This window comes from Cetorhinus maximus, chromosome 13 (assembly GCF_964194155.1).
Source record: "Cetorhinus maximus chromosome 13, sCetMax3.hap1.1, whole genome shotgun sequence".
Lineage (NCBI taxonomy): Eukaryota > Metazoa > Chordata > Chondrichthyes > Lamniformes > Cetorhinidae > Cetorhinus > Cetorhinus maximus.
Genome location: NC_135891.1, coordinates 92,282,623 through 92,307,745, shown reverse-complemented (window position 1 = coordinate 92,307,745; position 25,123 = coordinate 92,282,623). Strand labels below are relative to the sequence as shown.

Below are 25,123 nucleotides of genomic sequence, written 5' to 3'. Positions count from 1 at the left end.
ATGTACTGCAGTTACCAATGGCTCACCATAATATCTCAAGCCAACAGGCATGTAAACTTGGTCTCCCAATACATTGCAGAGAAAAAAATTCCGAGTTAAAAAGTACAATAGTTTCAAAGCTACTAAACAATATACCCTGAAACATTAGGAACAATAATGGACACGTGCATTTGCATTTTCTCACATTAACGCCTCACGCCGATTTACCTTTGAGTGCTTAGAGCCTTAATGACAGTTGACAGCAGACGTCCATTTTTTGCTGTTACTTGTGTGACGTACTGAGGCCTCCCCACATCAGCTGCCACTACTGTCTTAGAAAAGGTGGCACTGCCATTACAATCACAGAGAGATCCTGGAAGATGACAGCAGTCGCCTGTTGTCATGGCAACAATGAGTTAATGCCCTCCACATTCACGCTGCGCCTGAAAAACAATATTTAGGAACACCAATGTTTTCAAGTAATTTAGTTTAAGTTTAGTTTCCTCATCATCAATGAATATAAAAGAACCTTACTTAGAGGCCCTGAGTATGCCACTTCAATAAAGACCATAATAACTACTATACACATGTGAAAATTAAGTTGTGAAAAGACCACTTGGAGCATCCATGTTGACCTTCCTAGGTAATAAAGGTTCATGAACCATCCATCTCAATCATTAGTAATGCTAACTCTTAGGAGAGGCAACTCTACCAAAAAAAAACTGCCAACTTCAAGAAAAGCCCTGGGAAAAATCCCCCCACAGCACAGTGAGTTAATCCAGCAAATTATTCACCAAATGCATTACTAGCTTAGGACTTTAAAAAAGAATGAGAGATACACTCACCCTTTCTCTACCCATGTCCTATGACTAGAATTACACACAATTCAAAAATGACCAATTCCGTCCATTGGCAAAGACCCCATTTCTCTCATTCCTTTCAATTGCCCTGTCTACCAAAATGTATCCATCACCATCTTGAAATCTGTAAAATCTATATTGCCTCCCTTAATAAGGCTATTCCACATACCTACTATCCTTTGAGGAAGTTATAACTTAATTGTATATCCACCTCTGTGTATAATCTTAAAACCATGTCCTCTTATCCCAGAGTTTGTATTTATACTGAACATCACTTTGGGACTTTGTTGATCTATTCTCCTTAAATATGTAAGAATTAGAATTCAGAAGTAGTGAAGTCAGCTTGCATAAAACTCTGGTCAGGCCTTATTTAGAATACTGTGCACATATTATAAAAAGGGCAGAAGCATTGGAAAAAGTGCAAAAAATATTTAGAAGAAAGGTAGCATAACACTAACCTGTATTACCAGGGAAAGCTGAACGGGTTGGAACTCTATGGAAAAGAAAAGATTTCTGGAAGGCCCGATTGAGATCTTTAAAATTATGAATGAGTTGAACAGCCTGAATGTGGAAATGTTTCCATTGTGGGAGAGTTCAAAGCTAAAGGTCATAACTACTAGATAGTTACTAATAAATCTAGCAGGAAAATAAGGAGAATTTTTTTTCCAAGAGTGTGGTTAGAATGTGGAACTCACTGCCACAGGAAATGGTTAAGGCAAATAGTTTAGGTGATTTCAAAAGGAAACCAGATGACGATATGAGAAAAAGAATAGAAAGATAGAAAGCTGAAAGGCTGAGATGAGGTAGATAGAATGGGAAGAGACTCAGGTGAAGTAGAAACATCAGCACAGACCAGCTGGGCTGAATGGCCTGTTTCAGTGCTGAATATTCTATGTAAAAGGCAGTTGTAAACTTAGCATCAGCATTAAAGATCTTCTGAAAATCCTCTAAAATTGATCAGCTTAGAACGATGCTCCATACTTCCCACCCCACATGTCACATCTAGGCAGCTAAAATGTGTAGCTTCCTCCTTTTTCAGGTTTACTATAGTTCCTTGCAATCTACTACAAAAAGCTACTCGAGGAAATATGGGTGGGAAAGGGCAAAGAGAGAGGGAAAAAAGAGGCATATGCTTTTAGATAAGAGGAGTGCCAAGAATCACTGACTTGTATTGAAGCTGCCCATCTGGAAACTGGGACACAAGATAATTTTTGATGCATACATACCTTTGTTGTTCTAGAGTGCAATTGCAGTTTCTACCTATAAGAAGGTGAATTCTAGCTAAACTTAGAACTACCAATAAATCTCATTGGCAGTAATGGCTCTTCAGTTCTTCGTAGCGTGTATATCTGATGCATTAGAAACCCTTTTGTGTAATCAGAGAAACAGACTTTGTTCTCATGAGAAATGCATGAGAAAGGTTACGATTTAATCAATTAAGGTTAAAGAAATCACTTACATTTCTGTAATTGTTGAAAGTCTTACGAAAATCATACTGCCTCCAGTGGCCCTCATGACAAAACTGGAAGTTACGGGAATACATGGTTAAATCATTGATTACGCCAACATCTGTGTAAAAACAGATGAGACACTGAGTTTGCCTCTACTCTCCCTCCTTCAAAAAAATGAGGGCAAGGTTGCCCACCATCACACAGTTTTGGCTGGTTAAATTACACCATCTTCCTTATGCATGCTTGGGCATCCCTAAGCCTCACACCACAGGCTTAGGCAAGTAGTGCTTTTCCCTCAATAGAAGCAAGTGTACACACTGTATCAGGCACATAGAAACTCATGTGCTTTTCACGATAATAATGGTGGGGTTCTGCATGCAACAGACACTCAGTGACAAATGAAAGAAATCTTACATTCTCTTCAGATATATCATTTCTAATTTGGGGGGAGATGGTGGTGTAGTAGTAACGTCACTAGACTAGTAATCCAGAGGCCCAAGCTAATGCTCTAAGCACACTGGTTCAAATCCCACCATAGCAGCTGTGGGGAATTTAAATTCAATTAATAAATATGGAATATAAAGCTAGTCTCAGTAATGGTGACCATGACAGCTATCAATGAATATTGTAAAAACCATCTGATTCACTAACTAGGGGAGGAAATTTGCCATCCTTACCCGGTCTGGCCTACATGTGACTCCGGACTCTTAACTGCAATCTGAAATGACATGACCTGGCAAGCCACTCAGTTCAAGGGCAATTAGGGATGGGCAACAACTGCTGGTATTGCCAGTGACGCCAACATCCCATGAAAGATTTTTTTAAAAATCCTCATTCAACAGGCTAACAACTTTTTCAAATTAGTTCAGAACAGCCATCAGGTAAGTGACACATCCGTGCTGAATCTAGTTCTCACAAATACATATCTTTAACAGGAATCTTTTAAAATAATGAGGGATTCTTTTTTCCAGCTACATCTAATGTTTTTGTGAGAAATTGGTCAATACCGACATTCAAACAAGAGAGTTTTAAACAATTGCAGATTTGGAAGCAGAATTCAATTGGAGTCTAAAACAAAAGCAGACAGACAGTCAGTGTTACACATGAAAACAGATCTTATTTGTCACACCATGGAAACGCCCAGTTGGAAGCTGTGTAGGAAATTGTTCACCCACTCGCACATCTGGAGGAGGTTGCAAGAGCAAGTTTAAGAAACCATAAAAGGAATGTTTTTCTTAAATTTAATTCACTACAGTACAGTCTGAGGGCAGATTGTACTTTTTGCTTACACAAAACTTAAAACAAAAATGAAAAGTTATGATATCAGACTGAACTTATAACAACAATTAAGCTGCATTTTACATTACATCTGCAGCATTAGTGCAAAACTAAGTTGTCTGTACTTAATACTTACCTGCCCCATCCAAACCACTGTGGCCCTTATCACTAGGTCAAACCTTAGCCTCTCCCACAAATCTTCCGCTATTTCCTCTTTCGGGCATTTCAACCTGTTCCACTTCTCTCAAACTCTCTTTCAAATTCCTTGCTGTTTACAAAGTCTAATCCTGAGTATCTCACAGAACTATCATTCCTTCCATCTTTCTTCAGTCTCTGCACCAAGTGAAGGCTCACACTGAATGATTTTTATTCCCCTTTCACTTCTTCCTGAATTCACCGCCTTCCTAAATTTCTCTGTCCACCCATATTCACGGATCCCCTCTTTTCCCTGCTACATCCTATGGCCTCAATTACAAACAAGCCTATAACTGACCTCTCTTGTCACTTGCCTTACACATGTAACTTACTTTATTCTGTATCTACCCCTGGAAAATAAAAGCCAACCACTAATTGGTTACAACCACACTACAAAATCTGGCTAGCTTTTCACCCTCCATTTGCTACAATACATCTGGAATTATTTATTTGCTCAACTGTTGCCTACAGTGAAGTGTCAGCCATGGCTCAGTTGGTAGCACTCTCACCTCTGAATCACAATGTCCTCTCAGGTGGACATAAAAGAATCCATGGCACTATTTTGAAGAAGAGCAGGGGAATCATAGGAACATAGGAGCAAGAATAGACCATTCGGCCACTCAAGCCTGCTCCACGAATTTGATCATGACTGATCATCTACCTCAACTCCACTGTCCAATGCTATCCCCATATCCCTCAATGTCATTGATATCCAGAAATCTATCGGTTTTTGTCTTGAGCTTATAGAACATAAGAACTAGGAGCAGAAATCGGCAATTCAGCCTCTCGAGCCTGCCCTGCCATTCAATACGATCATGGCTGATCTAATTTCGGCCTCAACTCCAATTTCCCGCACTCTCTCCATAACCTTTCAGCCCATTACTAATTAAAAATCTGTCTATCTCCTCTATTCAGCGTCCCGGCATACACTGCACTCTGAGGTAGTGAATTCCACAGATTCACGACCCTTTGAGAAAAGTAATTCCATCTCATCTCTGATTTAAATCTACCACCCCTTAGCCTAAAACTATGGCCTCTCATTCTAGAATGCCCCACAAGGGGAAACATCTGCTCCACATCTACTTTGTCTATCCCCTTTAGCATCTTAAATACCTCAATTAGATCTCCTCTCATCCTTCTAAACTCTAGCGAGTATGGGCCTAAATTGCTCAATCTCGCCTCATTAGACAAGCCCCGCATCTCTGGAATCAATCTAGTGAACCTCCTCTGAACCGCCTCCATTGCAGCTACATCCTTCCTCAAGTAAGGGGACCAAAACTGTGCATAGTACTCCAGGTGCGGTCTTGTACAGTTGCAACAACACTTCCCTATTTTTATACTCTATTCCTTTAGCAATAAATGCCAACATTCCACTTGCCTTCCTTATTACCTGCTGTACCTGTATACTAGCTTTCAGCGATTCATGCACGAGGACACCCAGATCCCTCTGCACTGAAGCATTCTGAAGTTTCTCTCCATTTAAATAATAAGTCACCTTTTTATTCTTCTAACCAAAATGGATAACCTCACACTTATCCACGTTAAACTCTATCTGCCAAATTTTGGCCCATTCACCTAACCTGTCCATATCCATTTGTAAATTTCTTATTTCTTCATTACAACTTACTTTCCCACCTATTTTGGTGTCATCTGCAAATTTAGCTATAGTACCTTCTATCTCTGAATCCAAGTCATTAATATAGATTGTAAATATATTCAATGATTGAAGTTCCACAGCCCCCTGTGCTGGAGAATTCCAACAATTCGCCCCCCCGAGTGAAGAAGTTCCTCTTCATCTTAGTCTTAAATGACCTGCCCCTTATTCTGAGACTGTATGCTTTGATTCTAGACTCATCAGCCAGGGGAAACATCCTATCTACATTTACCCTGTCGCGCCCTGTAAGAATTTTGCAACTTTCAATGAGATTACCTCTCATTCTTCTAAATTCCAGAGAATTCAGGCCCAGTTTCCTCAATCACTCCTCTTAAGACAGAACCTTCATTGTACTCCCTCTATGGCAAGTATATCCTTCCTTAGATAAGGAGACCAAAACTGTACCCAAAACTCCAGATGTGGTCTCATCAAGGCTCTATACAATTACAGCAAGACATCTTTACTCCTGTACTCAAATCCCCTTGCGATGAAGGCCAACATATCATTTGCCATTCTAATTCCTTGCTGCATCTGCATGCTTGCTTTTAGTGACTCAAGAACAAGGACGCCCAGGTCCCTGTGGACATCAACTCTTCCCAACATCTCGCCATTTAACAAATAATCTGCCTTTCTGTTTTTTCTACCACACTGTTTTTTCACACTTATTCACATTATATTCCATCTGTCACGTTCTTGCCCCTTTAATTAGCTGTCCAAGTCCACTTGAAGCATCCTTGCATCCTCCTCACAACTTACCTTCCCACCTAGTTTTGTGTCATCAGCAAATTTGGAAATACATTCGATTCCCACATCCAAATCATTTATATAGATTGTGAACAGCTGTAGCCCCAGAGCTGATGCATGCCCTGTGTCTTGATCAATATTTATCCCTCATCAACATCATAACAAAACAATTATCTGGTGATTATCACCTTGCTGTTTGTGGGAGCTTGCTGTGCACAAATTAGCTGCTGTATTTCCTACATTACAACAGTGAGTAAGCTACAAAAGTATTCATTGGTTGTAAAGCGCCTTTAGACGTTCAGTGGTCATGAAAAGTGCAATATAAATGCAAGTCCTTTTTTTAAGGCAATGTTCTTGCCTTCAGAAAAATCTCTCATCCCCAATACTCCCCATGTTGCAATCCCATCTGGTTCCCTCAAGTTCAAACTCTTTCGAGTTATCAACAGTCACAGATTGCAACTCTTTCGAGTACAATCACAGTTCTTGGTTTTCCGGGAGTGGGACATGAACCCACAACCCTCTGATTCAAAGGCGAGGGTGCTATGAACTGAGCCACAGCTGACACCTCAGCACAAAAGTAACCATGCCTGCAACACAACCGAGTCAATCAATCATCAGGTCTGGCTCAACCACATTTAGCTTTAATGGGCCTCATTTTCTTCTGCCAAAAGTACCCAATACTCAAGGATCATCTTGGAGGACATAGATAATCCCAGGCTCCTTTTCTCTACTACCAACAGTTTCCTTAAAACCCACTCCTCACTTCCCCTTCCCTCACATCCAATATTATTATAGAGTTAATGGATTTCTTGCCACCAAGATAGTCACCTGCTCAGCAGTTTCAGCTGCTTCTCCTTGCCCACTAAATCCCTAGTTTCCTCGTTACTCTAGGTCTGCACCCCCATGTCTCTTTGTCTCCCACTGCTTTCATCCTGTACGCTAAGCTTACCTCGCCCACTAAACCTTCCTCTGCTGCTCCTTTAACCCGATTGGTCCCGGTTTTACTTGATATTGTCAATGGTTTTCTTTATTCAGGTAATAACCACCTCAACTTTCAAAACCATTGTAATTACCCTCCTTCTCAAAAACACACACTTGACCCTCCTACCTTTATTAACTGCCATTCCATTTTCTATCTTTCTTCCCTCTCCAATGTCCTTGAACTGCTGGGGCCTTCCAAATTTGTGCCACTTCCTTTTTGAAATTCTCCAATTTGGTTCTGTGGGAGGATCAGAAGCCTAACAGCCCTAACTAAAATTCAAAACAACTGTTACTGTTGTGCATTCTCTCTTTTCATTGCTCTCGATTTCTCCATAGTCTTTGATACAATCAATTGCACCATCCCTCCTCTAATGCCTTTCCTCCATTATCTAGCTTGCCGGTGGTCTGCTCTTGCTTAGGTCTACTCACCTACCTGATCACAGCCAAAGTAGTCCAATGATCTCTCAGTTTCCACCTTCCATAAACTTCAATTCTTTCAAAACCTTGCTGCCTGTAATTCAAGCTCGCACTAAGTTCTACTCATCATCATACTGACCTACTCTCCCAGTTCCCCAATGTAGCAAATTTAAAATTCTTGCCCTGTGATAAAATCCCTTAATTCCTAGCCCAACACCCCCACCCCCCAATAACCTCCTCCAACTCCCAATTTCCCCCTGAAATCTCCAATGCTTAGATTCCAGGCTCAGTGTACCCACCCCTCCTTCATCTGATCAAAGGTGGCAGCTCTTTCAGATACTTATACCCCATGTTATGGAAATCTCTCCAAGCCAGCTCCTCCTCACTATCTTCCTGTCTTCTTTATAATTGAAAATAAATAAATTTTGATCTAGTCATAATTCATTAAAATACCATTTTCATTTAGTTACTTCAAAACACATCTGAAAATGTATGTAAATAGGCTCCTACAGAAAGCACTTGCAACTGGACTGAGCCTCATCTGGAACCTAATTTTCTCTGTTGCACCTGTGCTGATGTTCCCCGCAGAATTGGCTTGATTACAGTCACATCTATCCACAGCTAGGCTAGGAGGGTACAAGTACACCTGTGTCAAACTCTATTCACTATCCATGAACCTTATTAAATAACATGTGTATCAATCACCATTTGAATAGTCAATATTCACCATCTAGACCCACATATGAATAGTCAATTAGATAAGATGCTGGAGAGTCATCAGCTTTTAACTTACGATTAACTGGGGGTCAATTACGAATCCATCAATTCTTTGATGCCACAACAGTGAGTGCGACAGTTTATTCACAGGTGTAACAAACTACACCAGACCATATCCAATTTGCCTCTAAAAATGTACATTTGCAGCTGGGGGTTTGCGCGGTGGTAGCAGTGGGTGGCAATAAAGAGCAGGAACCCTGGCAATTTCTTGGCTATACTGAGGAAAAGAGGAAAACCTTAATAATCTTACCACTGTGCTGGCTGAAATTAGCTGATTCAAAGTCCAGGGATTTAACCCAGTCTGTTTGGTGTATCAGTGGCGATCAGACTTTTTTTTAAATTGAGAAAGACAGAAGCGAGGAAGTTTTTTCAATCAAATCGAATAGTTACTCACATGCAACTTGTATAGTCATAAGCAGCAAGCCAAGCACAAAGTAAAAGTGACCTTTTCCTGGAGTTTTAATAATTAAATTGAAGGGAATATTTGATTTCCAATTTAAATAAAAATGAAAATGCCTGTTGTGCATTCCATAGATTCTGGAGTACTAAACGTGGCTGCTCACCATGCAGTGTTTAATATATGACTAATGGTATCTTGTTATTGATTGTAAGTTATTTTGTTGTACAACTTGTAGAAATCTTGGGAGATACAACATGCTCCACAATCATTTAGCACTGGATACACTAGACGTTAATCACCTTTTCCCCTGAAAGAAAATCCAAAACTGTAAAGCAGCAAAGAAAGAAAAGCAAACTCCACAAACAATTCTTTAACAATGTACGAAAAAATAAATACTGTAACCTAAAATCTTAATAGTTAAGCTGATAATGTATTCAACTTCCCTCATGGTGTATATGCAAGTCCTCTGATCCCTCAGAGACAGATTACATATGCTGTATGTTCCTTATCCATGCTCTGTGGGCTGTTCCCAGGGACACAAACAGATAACCATCAACTGCTGGAGGAACATTAACTCAGCAGAAAACGCTCTTTAGTCTACCCACAACTTGCCAATTTGGTTAAGTGAGTGGGCAAACACCTTGCAAATGGGGTATAATGTGCGAAAATGTGAAATTGACCATTTTGGTAGGATGAATAAAAAAGAAGCATATTGTCTAAATAGTGAGAGATTGCAGAGCTCTGAGACTCAGGAGGATTTGGGTGTCCTAGTGCATGAATCACGAAAGGCCGGTATGCAAATACACGTATAGTACTCCAGAATCTAAGGAATGCACATCAGGCATTTTCAATCTTTTTTTTTAAAATGGAAATTAACTGTTCCCTTCAACTTAATTATTAAAATTCTAGAAAAGGTTACTTTTACTTTGTGCTTAGCTTGCTGCTTATGATTATACAAGTTGTATGCGAGTAAATATTTGATGCAAGTAATTAGGAAAGTTAATAGAACGTTATTGTTTATTGCAAGGGGAATGGAATACAAAAGTAGGGAGGTTATCCTTCAGTTGTACAGGACACTGGTGAGACCACATCTGGAGTACTCTGTATAGTATTGGTCTCCTTATTTAAGGAAGGATGTAAATGTGTTGGAAGCAGTTCAGAGAAGGATTACTAAACTAATACCAGGAATGGGTGGGTTGTCTTATGAGGAAAGGCTGGACAGGTTAGGCTTGTATCCACTGGAGTTTAGAAGAGTAAGAGGTGACTTGATTGAAACCTTTAAGAGCCTGAGGGGTCTTGACAGGGTGGATGTGGAGAGGATGTTTCCTATTGTGGGAGAATCCAGAACTAGGGGTCACTGTTTAAAAATAAAAGGTCGCCCATTTAAGAAAGAGATGAGAATTTTTTTTCTCTCAGAGGGTAGAGAGTCTTTGGAACTCCCTTCCTCAAAATGCAGTGGAAGCAGAGTCTTTGAATATTTTCAAGGCAGGGATAGATAGATTCTTGATTAACAAGGGGGTGAAAGGTTATTGGGGGTAAATGGGTGGTTATAATCAGATCAGCCATGATCTTATTGAATGGCAGAGCAGGCTAGAGGGGCCGAGTGGCCTACTCCTGCTCCTAATTTGTATATTACGTCTTCTAGTGCCAAGAGCTGTCTACAACCGAGTGTTAGTGACTAGCACATTCCAAGATCCAGGACTACATGCCGAGGGATGCTTGGGGCAGCTGCTGAAAAGGGTGGGGAAAGGCCACAGTCTAAGGCCGTCCTACTATACTACATCAAGGGGCTGGAACCAAAGTAAAAACCCTGGGCTACATGCACCAGAGATTGAATTACCTGGAAAAACTCAGCAGGTCCGGCAGCATCGGCGGAGAAGAGCCGACGCCCCGAGTCCCCATGACTCTTCAACAGAGGGTCATGAGGACTCGAAACGTCAACTCCCCTCCTCTCCGCCAACGCCGCCAGACCCGCTGAGCTTTTCCAGGTAATTCTGTTTTTGTTTTGGATTTCCAGCATCCGCAGTTTTTTGTTTTTATGCACCAGAGATTGTTTGACAAGAAATATATATCATAAGCAAAACCTGTAATTGTAAGTGTAGTGAGGCACCTTAGATTTCCATGTTCATGTAATGTCAAATTTGAACTATTATGTACTTTTACAAATGTTATAAGTATATTGAAAAATAAGTGTAGATGTCCCTCTCTCCTCAATGTATGGGTCATGGGAGCTGAGGAAAACCTCCCAAATTACAGGCCTAACCACTTTGATATAAAAATGGTTAGCCACAGAAGTCACGTTCACATGGCAAACTGTCGGACTGTCATATCAGCCTTAAAGGCATCCACTACTTCATGCTATTCCCCAAAAGGAAGAGCGTGATGATATGAAAACAACAAGTAAGTTTGGTATTTATCAAAATCTTTTACATCTTAGTGCATCTTCTAGGGTTTTGTCCATTATGATCCCCGTAGAGGTCGTTAACATTTAAAGAAAAACAATTAAAAAGTAATTAACTGACAGGTCTACACGACAAGATTTTACAATTTTAAACAAAAACAAGCTTCATTCTATATGTAAAGAAAAGTTAGTAATGCTTGCTTTTTAAAAAAATTAACATGATAGTTTAGAAAGACATGCTATAAACTCAGTTCTATTTTTTAATCGCTCCCTCCCACTAAGAGTTCCCTTATCTTATGATATCTTGAAGGTTCATTTACTTTCCTTGGGAGCAACTCAAAGGTATGCCACAGTCTCCAGAAGTCACTGTGATTTCTCCTTGATGTTTCAGTTATCCTCAGAAGCATGAAATTTCATGGGGATCCTCCCATTAGCTCTCCAAGACCTCACGACTGTGGACGCTTCAGTTCAATATTGAGCTTCACTGCCTTCTTGCATAGGGATCTAAATACTAGGAACACCCCTGGTTCCTAATGTTCCTCTATACTCCCATAGGTTCTGTACAGTTGCTGGTCCCATTGCTGTTTCCCAGCTCATCAGATGCTTTAATTCTGCCTGTTCCAAGCTGACTGTCTACTGGCTGCTGCAAGGCTAACAGCCTTTCACCATGAGGACCACTGCAGATTTCTGCCTCTAGCTTCAAGGTAGGCAAATCTTCCAGCTTTGTTTCCCCTTCACGAATTCCAAACTGAGCTCAAGCCCCAGCCATATTTCGTGTGGTGAACAATAAAGTTAGTATTTTCTCTGCTTAAGGTGAAGGTCTAACTAACATTTACCTCCTTTTGATCCCTTGATTCAGTGAGCTGCAACCTACATAAGACCAAATCTGCAACTGCCTTCTGAGAGGAAAAACCCAGTTTAAAAAAACCTTCTAACCCCCACAACCCATCTCTATACTTTGGTTTTAGTTCTGGCATAAAGTGGCATGCTTTGGGAGAGCCCAAAGAGAAATGCAAACTAATTATGTTTTACCTTCGACACAACTCTTTGATTCGGTGATGCATATGAATAATTTATATCTCTAATGGATATAATTGCCCTCTCTCCAGACATGCTCTTTACAAACTGCCTCAAGCTTCTTTTCATCTGGAACTAAACAATTTAAATCTTTTAAGGGTAGTAAGGATAGACATTAAGCTAAGAGGGGATCCCTATTGTTTATTGCTTTCATACCCCTACCTCTGAACTTGTTAGGTAAACATAGTTTATCTTTTAACCTAAGCTGGTTTGATTTGCCCTTACATCAGGCTTTTCCATTTAGCTCACATTTAACACTTTAATATCCAATCTAAAAGTTATATCTAAAATATTAATATAAACCATGAAACTTGATGATTATGACACCATCAACTACAAGCAGCACTTCGACTTCAGCAAATGATGCAAATGTTGATACACTCAAGACGTGCCCAGTTCTCCACACAGAATGATGAATACCAAACCTATTTGTTGTTTCCTTGTCATCACCCTCTTCGTTTTGGAGAACAGTTTTCATATAACGAGAATTTTTTCTTGGTGTGTTTATAATTTTCTCTTTTGGCAACGCGATCTTCTTTTGTTTCCTGTTGCACGCTGCTAGCAGCAAGGAATGGCAGGAAGTCAAGGTCTATGCCAATACCTTGTCATTAGAAGATGTACAAGAAAGGTGGCTGTCCCCTTCAATTTTCCTTCATAGCAGAAAAGATCTTTTCCATGCACATCAGTACTCTCCCAGCAAACATCATATGTAAAGTATCAGATTAGCTCTATCACTTAAAACAAAGTTGAGTTTGAACAAAGCTCACTTCAGCACACAATCAAGACAATTACTCTTGTGCATTACTGAGGCATTTTTTTTTAAAAACAAGGAGTGTTCCCTCAACTACCACTACCATGAACAGATTAACTAGTCATCCATCTCACTTCTGGTTGTATGAACTTGCTTTGCGCAAAATGGCTGCATAACAGGAGTAACTGTACAATATAACACTAAGTGAAGCACCTGAGGACATATCAAAGAAGTGACGAGGGCACAATATAAATGTAAATTCATAGAGTCATTAAAGCACAGAAGAGGCTATTCAACCCATTGAGTCCTTGTCTGCTTACTGTACAGCAATACATAGACCCATTCCCCGCTCTATCCCTGTAGCCCTGCAACTTTATCTCCCTCAAGTGCCTGTCCAACATCCTTTTGAAATCAGTGAGCATCTCCGCTTCAACCACCCTTGTAGGCTGTGAGTACCGGTTCATTACCACTCACTGAGTTAAAAAGTTCTTCCTCACCTTCTCCCTGTATCTCTTAACCAAAGCCATAAATCTAGGTCTTTAGCCCTTGTACCATTAGTGAATGGGAAAAGCTTTTCTTCGTCTACCTTACCTAAGCCTATCATAATATTGTACACTTATATCAGATCTCCCCTCAACTTCCTTTGCTCCAAGGAGAGCAACACCAACTCCCCGAACCTAACCTTGTAGCTATATTCCCTCATGTCTGAAAGCATTCTGCCAAATACCCTTTGCGCCCTGTCAAGGACCCTCACATCCTTTCTAAATTAAGGTGACCAGAACTGGACACAATATTGAAGTTGCAGCTTAACCAGAAATTTATAAGAGTTCAGCTTAACTTCCTTGCTTTTTTACTCAGTACCTCTATTTACGAAGCCCAAGGTCACATAAGCTTTGCTAACTACTCTCTCATTATGTACTGCCATCTTCAAAATTCAATGCACATAACACCACCTCCTCCAGGTCCCTCTGTCCCTGCACCCTCTTTAGAATTGTGCCATCAAGTACATATTGCCTTTGCCTGTTCCTTCTGCCAAAAATGTATCTCCTCACAATTCTCTGTATTAAATTCCATCAACCACTTATCTGCCCATTCTGCTAGCCTATCTATGCCCTGTTTCAGGCCACTGGTATCATCCTCACTGTTTGCCACATCTCCAAATTTGGTGTTATAAACAAATTTTGAAATGTTACTTTGTATTCTAATATCCAAGTCATTTGTATACATATATATTCAAAAACAGTGGTCCTAGCACTGGGCCTTGGGAAACGCTACTTTCTACCATTCTTCAGTCTGAAAATCAATCATTTACCATAAATTGCTGTTTTCTGTCTTAAGTCAATTTTTTATCCAATCTAAAAGTTTCTCTAAACTATTAATATAAACCATGAAACTTGATGATTATGACCCCCCACCACCACGAGTCTCAATTTTGTTACCAAACCTTATATTTGGATTTTGACAAATGCTTTCTTAAAATTCATATAAGCAAGATCCAATGTATTGCTTTCAATAACCATAAAAAAATTCAATTAGTCAAACACGATCTGCCCTTTACAAATCCGTGCTGGATCTCCTTAATTTACTCAAACCTCTCAAAATGCCTGTTGATTTTTTTTTCCCTGATTATTGTTTCTGAAACCTGCCCTACCACTGATGTCAAACTAACAGGCCTGTAGTTAATAGGAATATCCTTACACCCTTTCTTGAACAAGGGCATCACTTTCCCACTTTCCAATGATCTGGCACCTCCTCCTTATCTAGTGAAGATTCAAAGATGATGGCAAGCCCTTCTGCCATGTCCATCCCATTTCACTTAGCAATCTGGAATACAAGCCATCTGACCCAGGGGACTTATTTACTCTGAACACAGCCAGCCTTTTAAATACATCCTACCAATCAATTTTCACACCATCCATTACCTCCATTATCTCTGTTTCTAACAATATTTTATCAGCATCCTCTTCCTTAGTAAACATTGACACTCAATAAGTATCCTAGCCTTGCCCTGCTCCTCCAAGCATATATCACCTTCTTTATTCTTAATAGGCACCACCCCGACTCCTCCTACCCGTTTACTGTTTATATGCCAGTAGATTTTTGGACTACCTTTTATGTTAACTGTACTCTATTCTCATGTTTTCTCTTTGCCAGTCTTATTTTTCCACTTCACCTCCCCTCTCAACTTATTCTGGCTCTCGCTTGAAGAATTCACTTGACATGCATCATGCACCCTCTTTTTTTGCTGTTTCATCATATTCTCTACCTCCCTTGTCATCTAAGGAGTCCTTCCTTTTACAAAACTATAAGTGTGAATCAAATCTACCATTGCACTAGAGCTGTTATCTGTTTCATTTCCTTAGAAAAACCCACGCCCGAAAGATTTATTTCCATTTGTTTAGAAGCAGTGGCATCATTCCCACTGTCTAAACAACATTAGGAAAAAGGTCAGCTTTAGTGTTATTATTACTACAATATAGGAAACTATTGCATCAGAATAGTCAGATCACAAATTCTGGAATACAGACCGAATTCTACTTGTAAAATATCCAGTACATATTTTCCAATGCACAGTCATAAATTAAAAGGACCAGGACACTAGAATGGTTATATACAAGAAAATAACTGAAATTGAACAGTAGTTAAGGGTTGAAAATAAAGAGGAAAATACTTGAAAAAGCGGTACTCCACGATAAATTCATACAAGTACAAATTATGCATAAACTCAATAATTCAGTCTTGATGAAGATTCTATGCCCGAAATCTTAACCTATCTTTCCAGAAGCTGATGGATCTACTATATGTTTCCAACACTGCATTTTTATTCTGTAACATTCTTTGTCTGCTATCTCGATTTCCAATTTACCTTACTTTTAAGTCTCACTCCATAACTTCACCCTCATTTTGAACATAGGAGATTGCTGATGTTACCAATATATGTCGAAAATCCATGATGCTTTGTAACCAAACTGTAGGAAATACACTTGGTGGACAAGATAGTGAGAGGTCATTCTTTACCTTTCCCCCTCTTTCAAATGGAACTTGCTGCTGGTGGCCCTGCATGGACGCCCAGTTCTAAACTGCTAGATCTGATCTGAATCTATCCTAGTTAGCAGGGTGGTAGTGCCACACAACACAATGCAGTGTGTCTGTGTGACTTTGTCTCCAAGAGGAATGTGCGGTGATCACTCTAACCAATACTGTTATGGACAGATTCCTCTTTGACAGGGAGATTGTAGTGGTTCAATACGACTGAGTGACATTGTTAGGCTATTTCAAAGGCAGTCAAAAGAGCTAATCACATTGCTCTGGGTCTGGAGTCACAGGTAGGCAAGACCAGATACGGATGCAGATTCCCTTCCCTGAAGTACGTTAATGACCCAGATGTATTTTCACAAAAATCTGGTAGTTTCATGGTCACCATTACTGATGCTAGTTTTTTATTCAATTAATTGGTGAGGCCACAGCTGGAGTAGTGTGCGCAGTTCTGGTCGCCACATTATAGGAAGGATGTGATCGCACCGGAGGGGATGCAGAGGAGATTCACCAGCATGTTGCCTGGGATGAAACATTTAAGTTATGAAGAGAGATTGGATAGACTTGGGTTGTTTTCGTTGGAGCAGAGAAGGCTGAGGAGCAACCTGATCAAGGTGGACAAGGTTATGAGGGGCATGGACAGGGTGGATAGGGAGCAGCTGTTCCCCTTAGTTGAAGGGTCAGTCATGAAGGGACATAAGTTCAAGGTGAGGGGCAGGAGGTTTAGGGGGGATGTGGGGAAAAACTTTTTTACCCAGAGGGTGGTGACGGTCTGGAATGCGCTGCCTGGGAGGGTGGTGGCGGCGGGTTGCCTCACATCCTTTAAAAAGTACCTGGATGAGCACTTGGCACGTCATAACATTCAAGACTATGGGCCAAGTGCTGGTAAATGGGATTAGGTAGGTAGGTCAGGTGTTTATCGTGTCAGTGCAGACCCGATGGGCCGAAGGGCCTCTTCTGCACTCTGTGATTCCGTAATTGAATTTCAATTCCCCCAGCTGTTGAGATGAGGTTTGAACTCATGTCTTCACAGCACTAGTCCAAGCTTCTGGATTACTAGTCCAGTAACACTGCCACTGTTCCTAGAACTAGGGAGCTTAAATGTTATACCTCTCCTCACATACAGAGAGATGGATGGTTTAGAGGGCAGAAGAAACAAATGGACATCAAACATGATGGAGAAAAGGTTGTGGGAAAAGGCAAGTTCAAATTGTAGGCGGAAAAGAAAAGTTTTAAAGAGACGTTTGAAAGCAGCAGGGAGAAGTAGCTAGGCAAAAGGATTTGGATGGAAATTTCAGAGTGGAGGAGGTACGAGATGTACTTCTACATGGTTGGAGGTAGGATGTGCAAAGAATAGCCTAGTGTCAAAGGAATGGAGTTGCACAATCAATTAACTGATACACGAAGGGTCCATGGATATCAGCAACGATGGAGGTTAGAGTTTAGGAACTTTGTGCAAGTGAAGTGGTGGGCCATGTTACCCGCATAAGTTATATATTGTAGAGGCCAGAAAGTGGAGCATTTGAGTCAAATCTCAAGATGTTAACCGGTTTGGAAGCACCAACCATCTGAAAATTTCATGCTTATTGCATGGTTCCATTACCAACCAATTGTTAACACCATTACCTAGTGGAATTCAAATCTGTGACTGTATCAACAGTAAGTGAATTAATACCCGGTAATATTTCTTCAAATTATTTTGCATGTCAATACTCTTGGTAACACTCCAAAACAGATGATTGACTGTGAAGCTAGAATTATTTAAAGTTCATAATTTGTGACAGATTTTAGATAGTCAGGTTTAGTTTCATTAAACTTCACACCTGAAGTACTGTGTATGCAGCTGGAGTATTATGTACAGTTTTGGTCTCCTTACTTAAGGGGAGATGGTGGCATAGGTGACTTTAGGGGAGATAGTGGTGTAGTGGTAATGTCACTGGACTAGTAACCCAGAGGTAATGTTCTGGGGACAAGGGTACAAATCCCTCTACAGCAGCTGGTGAATTTAAATTCAAATAATAAATGTGGAATATAAAACTAGTTTCAGTAATGGTGGCCATCAAACTATTGATTGTTGCAAAAACCCATTCAATTCATTAATGTCCTTTAGGGAAGGAAATCTACATCCTTACCTGGTCTATTTGTGACTCCAGACCCACAGCAATGTGGTTGACACTTAACTGCCCTCTGAAATGGCCTCAGTTCAAGGGCATTAAGGACGAGCAACAAATGCTGACTTTGCCACTGATGTCCACATTCCATCAAAGGACAAAAAAAAAACTTAAGGAAGGATATAATTGCAAGAGGAGCAATTCAGAGAAGGTTCACTCAACTGATTTCTGGGATGAGGAAAGGTTGAGCAAGGTCAGCCTATACCCACTGGAGTTTAGAAGAATGAGAGGTCATCTTGTTGAAACATACAAGATCCTGATGGGAGTTGACAGGGTGGATGCCGAGAGGATATTTCCTCTTGTGAGGGGAGTCTAGAACTAGGGGACACAGTTTAAGGATTAGGGGCCTCCTATTTAAGACTTGAGATGAGGAGAATTTTTTCCCTCTCAGAGGGTCTTTGGAATTCTCTACCCCAGAGAACTATTGAGGCTAGGTCATTGAATATATTCAAGATTGAGTTAGATTTTTGTTAGACAAAGGAGTCAAGTGTTATGGGGGATGGATAGAAAAGCGGATCAGCCATGATCTTATCGAATAGCAGAGCTCGCTTGAGGGGCCAAATGGCCTACTCCTGTTCCTAATTCTTGTCTTTTTATGTTCTAACTAAAATAATCTAGCTATAGATTACTACAGATTGGATTTTAAATGAGTTACATTCAGTAGGTTCAGACCATGCACATCTGCTGCATTTTTGTGAAACTAGACAAAGGATATTTGAGGAGCCACCTCCCCCACAGCAGCAAATTACATTTTAAATAGTAAATCTCCATCTGTTTTGGGAACAGCAATGGTCTGAAATATTTAGTCAGAGCGGAAAGAAAGGAAATTTCTTGCAAAAATGCAAGGAGACAAAGCTAAAGAAAGTTCTCAGCATGAGAAATTATGAACCAGTAAAATTAATAATGATATACAAAAAGTGGGGGAGGGGTGGTGAAATTACTACCAGTGATGTTAACACATGAACATTGCATATGTTTGTATAACATTCCTCTGTTAACTTATTTCAAATGGATTAAATCATTCAAAGAGCAGAGAAATCTTTACAGATGTAGCGGTCTGTCTTCTAATATTGACAAAAGTAATTTTTGAACTTTATATGAGCTGCCTCATACTCTTTTAAAGCAACTATATAGAAAAAGTAATTCCTTGAATTCAAATGCAAAATAACTGGAAAAAAATACTGCTTCATTTCCTCTAATGCTAACTTGTAAAAAGAGAAATTTTATAAAATATGGGGTACCAGTGCTGAACAACAAAGCTTTTCTTGCCCTTGTTCCTTGTTTTTTTTAATGTGACACTCTCCCCACGAGCGAGTTAGATTTTCTTGCCAACGGTCTTGTTCTCTTCTACTTTTTCCTCTTTCAAAAACTGAGAAATAGGTGAAGGGTCAAAGTATATTGTGCCAAGGTTGAAAAATAGAAAATAGGAAGTAGTTGATACCTAGTTTTAAAATCAGTAGATTACAGGGAGAAAGGATGATTGAGGGAGTTAAGGAGTTGTGTTTTTCTAAGATCTTGGGAAAAGATGGGTCAGATAATTACATGATGGGTCAATAAAGTGAGGATTCAGGGGGAGAAGATTGAGAAATCATGCACTATTTTTCAGCTAAATCAACAGAAAAGCAGATATCCTGTTTTTGGGGTCTCCGTTGGTGTCATTATAATGCAAGTGTTGTGAGAAAGCAGCTTGGGTTCATGTGCCCTTAAATTCTGCTAGCCACAGCAATTTTCAAATATAGCTTAGTTTCCAGAAAAGTATCAAAAGTCTTATTACTGAATAGAATTATACAAGTCTCATTATAGAATTATACAGCACAGAAGGAGACCATTCAGCCCACTGAACCTGTGTCAGCTCTTTTGAAGAGCAATTTGCTTCCTCCCACTCCTCCAGCTGGAGTCGTGTGTCCAATTCTGGGCACCGCACTTCAGGAAGGATGTGGAGGCTTTGGAGATGGTACAGAAGAAATGTATTAGATGGGTTCCATGGATGAGAGAATATGGTTACATGGATAGTTTGGAGATGCTGGGGTTGAGATCCTTAGAGAAGAGAAGGCCAAGTTATATTATTGCCAGCATCAAATTCATACATCTAAGGAACTATCCAACACAGACAATTCTCCCTCATTCCCAGAAAAGATCACAATGATTCATTGATTTTTCACTCCCAAAAGTTTAAATAGATTGCAAATACTAACAATTTGCAATCAGCATTAACATACTCCATCTGCAGTATTCTTGTTGAAAATATGAATGATCTTTTATCAATGCCAAAGTACTGTTATAATCGCAGTTATTTTCATGTTTCAGAAGGGTTGGAGTAGGGGGGCAGAAACATAGGAGAGCTCCTGCAGTTGGGAAATTACAATCTATCAGTTGTTTTTCAAAGATCACCACCTGAATTAAAAACAAAGTTCTGTAAATGCACAACAGATTCATTGGCATAATAAAGAGAAGCTAACATTTTGGATTTATTTGAGTTCTGAGTAGATGACTAATACTTCCCGCAAACTGTCAGTCCATAAAATTTACTCTCCGTGAAGTTTATCAGAAGTAAGTAAGCAGAAAGAAAAAAATACTGTCATCTTTTGGAAAGAAAACTTAGTTATGACGAATGGCCTCTTCGATGAAGCAATAATTTGGGGTTTACAGGTCTTACTTTTAGATGTTTATCAGTATTGCTGGCCATTTCAAGAACCTTCTCTACAGGCACACAAGATCTGTCATTTCTACAGTCAACTTTAGGAGGGAAGGAAATAAATTATGGAAGATCCAAACCAGCTTAGTTGAAGGTGAAATGCTCATCCACAGTAATTAGGAAAAGATTAAAATTTGTATGCTCTTTTGGTCATTCAAGTACCATTGCCTTCAAGCACCTTACTTCACATAAAAAGGTTTGATGTATTATTTTAATTAAAAATCACATATCATTATGATCATAACTACTTCTCCAATTGATACTCAGATACTTTATCCAGTAGATTAAAATCACAATATAGAGAACTGAAGCAGGAAATGTGCCATTTCCTTCCAGGCTGCAGCCAACAAAATTTGGCAATACAACTTATTGCATAGAGTTAGCCAAGGATTGACATTAGTTCCATGGTTCACTTCAGAAAATAGTTCCTGAAGCCAAAATGGCTTCATGAATTTCACTTTTATCCAGTTAAAAGTCCATTTTAATACACGGTAGTCCATTGGTAACAGGTTACAAGGTTAATCCTTCTCATGCAAGTCACATCTGGGCAAAGGCACAATTTCACAGGGGACATCAAAGAATTTTGATGAAAAAAGTTCACAATAAAAAACAAATTATGAATAAAAGCAAAAATGAGGAGATAAAAAGAGATAGAGAGATTCAGATTTATGATAAGTTAAAACTCCTCCTCACTCATGTGAGGTAGACTTGTTATCTGCTGTACCCATTGTGTATTCTCTAGATAATGTGTTCTGGCCATTAAACAAATTCCATACTCTGCACAGAAGTTTTACATCTGGAAACTGGGCCAGTAACCTACACACGTGAACATATTTGTCTGCTTTATTTTTCCATAAAACAGCAGTTACTTGGCAACCAAAAATGTTCTTGGGAGCCGAATAGTTATTCCCATACACTATTCATCAATCTTACAGATATGTTTGTACCTAAAAATTATTCACATGAAAAGTGTATTAAACACTTTCAGCATTGTTCAGAGAAATTTTAGCAAAATATTAATATGATAAGAAAATTAAACAACAGATCTTAGAGTTGGCAAAAGATACATCTCACACTCTCATGTACACATAAATAAATGCTTGCATGTGTGCTTATCACATATTTCAACAATAAACAAACTACAGTACCTGGCACAAAAATAGTCTGAAAAGACATCCATCATATTTTCCTCAGAGTTTGTAAACAACAAAAAGAACATTGAAAAAAGGCATGTATCAAAAGTGAAATAAACATTGAATGGCACAATTACCAAGTTTACTCATCCATAAAGGTCCTTATTTTAATCTAGAATCATGCAGCACAGGGAAAGATCATTTGGCCCATTGAATCTGTGCTGGCTCTTTGAAAGAGCTATCCAGTTGGTCCAATCCACTAGTCTTTCCTCATAGCCCTGCAAATTTTTCTTTTCAGGTGCACATCTAGATTTGTTTTGAAAGTTACATTTCAATCTAATTTCACCACCCTCTCAGGCAACGTATTCCAAATCATAACTTGCTACATAAAAAATCTCCACATCTTCCCTCTGGTTCTTCTGCCAATTACCTAAAATCTGTGTCCTCCGGTTACCAACCCAACTGCTGGTGGAAACAGTTTCTCCTTATCCACTGCCTATTTTACTTTGAGAAGCACCCCAAAAATTATTTGCTGACATAAAAATTTACTGTTTTCTTCGAGCCATTTTATTAACCAAGGTTTATGGTAATAATGAAACATGACATCCAAAAGATTTACATTAAGGTGATGTAGCCAAGATCATAAAGGCATTCATAATGCAGTAGAATTTAAAGAAACATCCCAGTAGATGTAGGAAAATGTAGAGCAGCCAGGCCCAAGATTTAAGTCCTCTGGTCATTCAAGTATTCAGTAGCTATCAGTAAATTGCACCAGTCCTCCACAACACTTTCACAATTGTCAAATTCTTTATCTAAACAAAGCTTATAAATAAAAACTCCCAATACCCACAATACACAGTATAACGTATGTGCACGTTATAGTTACAGATAAAATAACATCCTTCTTTTGCCTACTACCAAGAAAATAATCCACTTAACTAATATTTAATGGGTTAAGCATGCCAATGATAATGCAGCATCAATAACCTCAGCTAATCTTCAGTAATTGTATTACCAAATAGGGACAGTTTAATAAAAATAATGTATATAGCACCTTTACTGTAATAAAACATTCCAAGGTGTTTCACAGGAGGGTTATAAAGCAAAATTTTACATCAAACCACATAACGCAATACTAGGCCAGATGACCAAAAGTTTGATCACAAAGCTTTAAGGAGCATCTTAAAAAGCAGAAATGAGCCAGAGGAAATTCCTGAGCTTAGGGCTTTGACTGCTGAAGGCATGGCTACCTATGGAGGTGCAATTCAAATTCGGGATGCTCAATGAGCTAGAATTATAGGAGCACTGATATCTTAGAACATTATGGAGCTGAGTAAATTGGCCTTATAATCTCTGGAGTTTAGAAGAACGAGAGGCAATCTCATTGAAACCTACAAAATTCTGAAGATGTTTGATAGGGTAATCACAGATATTATTTCTGCTGGTCGAGGAATCTAAAACATGGGGGCACAGTCTCAAAATAAGGAACCCATCATTTAGGACTGCGATGAGAAGAAATTACTTTAATCAAAGAGTCATGACTCTTTGGAATTGTCTATCCCAAATGCAGATGCTCCATTGTTGAATACATTTAAGGCTGGGATTGACAATTTTTGATCTCTCGAGGAATTAAGGGAAGCTGGGGGTGGGCGAGAAAGTGGAGTTGAAGCCTAGGATCAGCCATTAAATTACTGAATGACAGAGCAGGAAAGACATGTCATATGGTCCACTCCTGCTCCTATTTCTTGTGGAGCTGGAGGAGATTACAGAGATAGGGATAGGCAAAGCCATGGAGGAATCTACATTTTAAAAATCAAGGTATTGCTTAACCAGAAGCCAACATAGGTCAGCGAGCACAGGGATGATGAGCAAATGGTACAGCGAGAGTAAGGAAACAGGCTGCAGAATTTTGGATGATCTGTGGGCAGCTGGCCAGGAATGCACTGAAATATTCAAGTTTAGAATAACAAGGCATGGATGAGGGTTTCAACAGCAGATGAGTGAGCCAGGGGTGGAGTCAGGCGATATTATAGAGGTGGAAACAGGCAGTTTCTGCGATGGCACTGATAAGTGGTCAGAAGCTCATCTCAGAGTCAAATATGACACCAAGGTTACAAATGGTCTGGTCCAGCCTCAGACAGCTGCAAGGGATTATAAATATAATTTATAGTTCCACAAGAGACGCTGGCTTGGAAACTAGCTCCAATCAGCAATGTGAAACACTCTTTTGGTAATGTGCTTCCCATTCTATACTTGTCCAGTTACGATCCTAAAGGAACAATAGATTGTTCAGATACAAATAAAGCCAGAGGTAACAGAAGATCTAACCTCAGAAATGGCTAATCATTGAGCACTGATGAAAAATTGTCATAAACATTGTGTCGCAGTGATATCACAGCTCACTACTGGAAGATTTATCAATATGAAATACTAGTCTTATGTTCACTTATCCAAAGTGAACCATGTCAGTACCATTTGGTCTCCACTGTCAACACGTTTGATTGCTGACTAAAGCTATCGGAACCATTTGACAACTCACCTGGAACATTATTCCAGACACACACTCGCATACACTATTGTTCGAAAACAGCAATAAACCACTCAGGCGTTGATGTTAGATTTATCTGGGAGTTTTATGAGGGCTAGCTGAAGAATTGCACGATGTGCTCAATTTCCTCCGAGTTGTGACAGCAGAGCTAGGGGGCCTCTGCAGAGATGTCAGGCTAATGTTTACACTCTGCACAGCTGCAGAGCGATTGACAGTTCACTCGGAGGCCTTTTTAAACGATCACTTGAGGAGACATTTTAACCACAAAATAAACCAAGAGACCCAAATCCCGGGATTATGACGCACAACACCGTGTTAGAAGCGGGGGATCGCTGCTCGTTTATTTATTTTTAAAAATCGCTGGTTTGATTTGATCTTCGTTACCTCAGAGTTATCGCTTTCGGGAAGACTTGTGTTGATGATCCCCGGGGCTCGGTTCAGCGCTTCATTGGGCCCATCTCTCCGCCAACATCACCGCTCCCAACTACTCCTTGAAGAAAAAAAAATCCGCGCCGGAAAAGGGGCGTGTAATTAATCAACTGTGAATGACAGACAGACTACCCAATCAGCGACGG

At 39.7% G+C, this 25,123-nt stretch overlaps 1 protein-coding gene across 3 annotated transcripts in view; it reads right to left on the bottom strand.

Annotated features, from left to right (window-relative positions):
- The window catches only part of marchf2 (membrane-associated ring finger (C3HC4) 2), a 52,296-nt gene extending 27,232 nt beyond the window's left edge, over positions 1-25,064 (bottom strand). For all 3 annotated transcript variants that reach the window (XM_078555778.1, XM_078555779.1, XM_078555777.1), the window contains exons 1-2: positions 24,933-25,064; positions 208-422 (exon numbers count right to left, since the gene is read on the bottom strand). In XM_078555778.1, coding sequence (XP_078411904.1) covers positions 208-383 — 176 coding nt within the window. In that variant the 5' untranslated portion in view covers positions 384-422; positions 24,933-25,064. The remainder of the gene's footprint in view (positions 1-207; positions 423-24,932) is intronic.
- Positions 25,065-25,123: the final 59 nt, after the last annotated feature.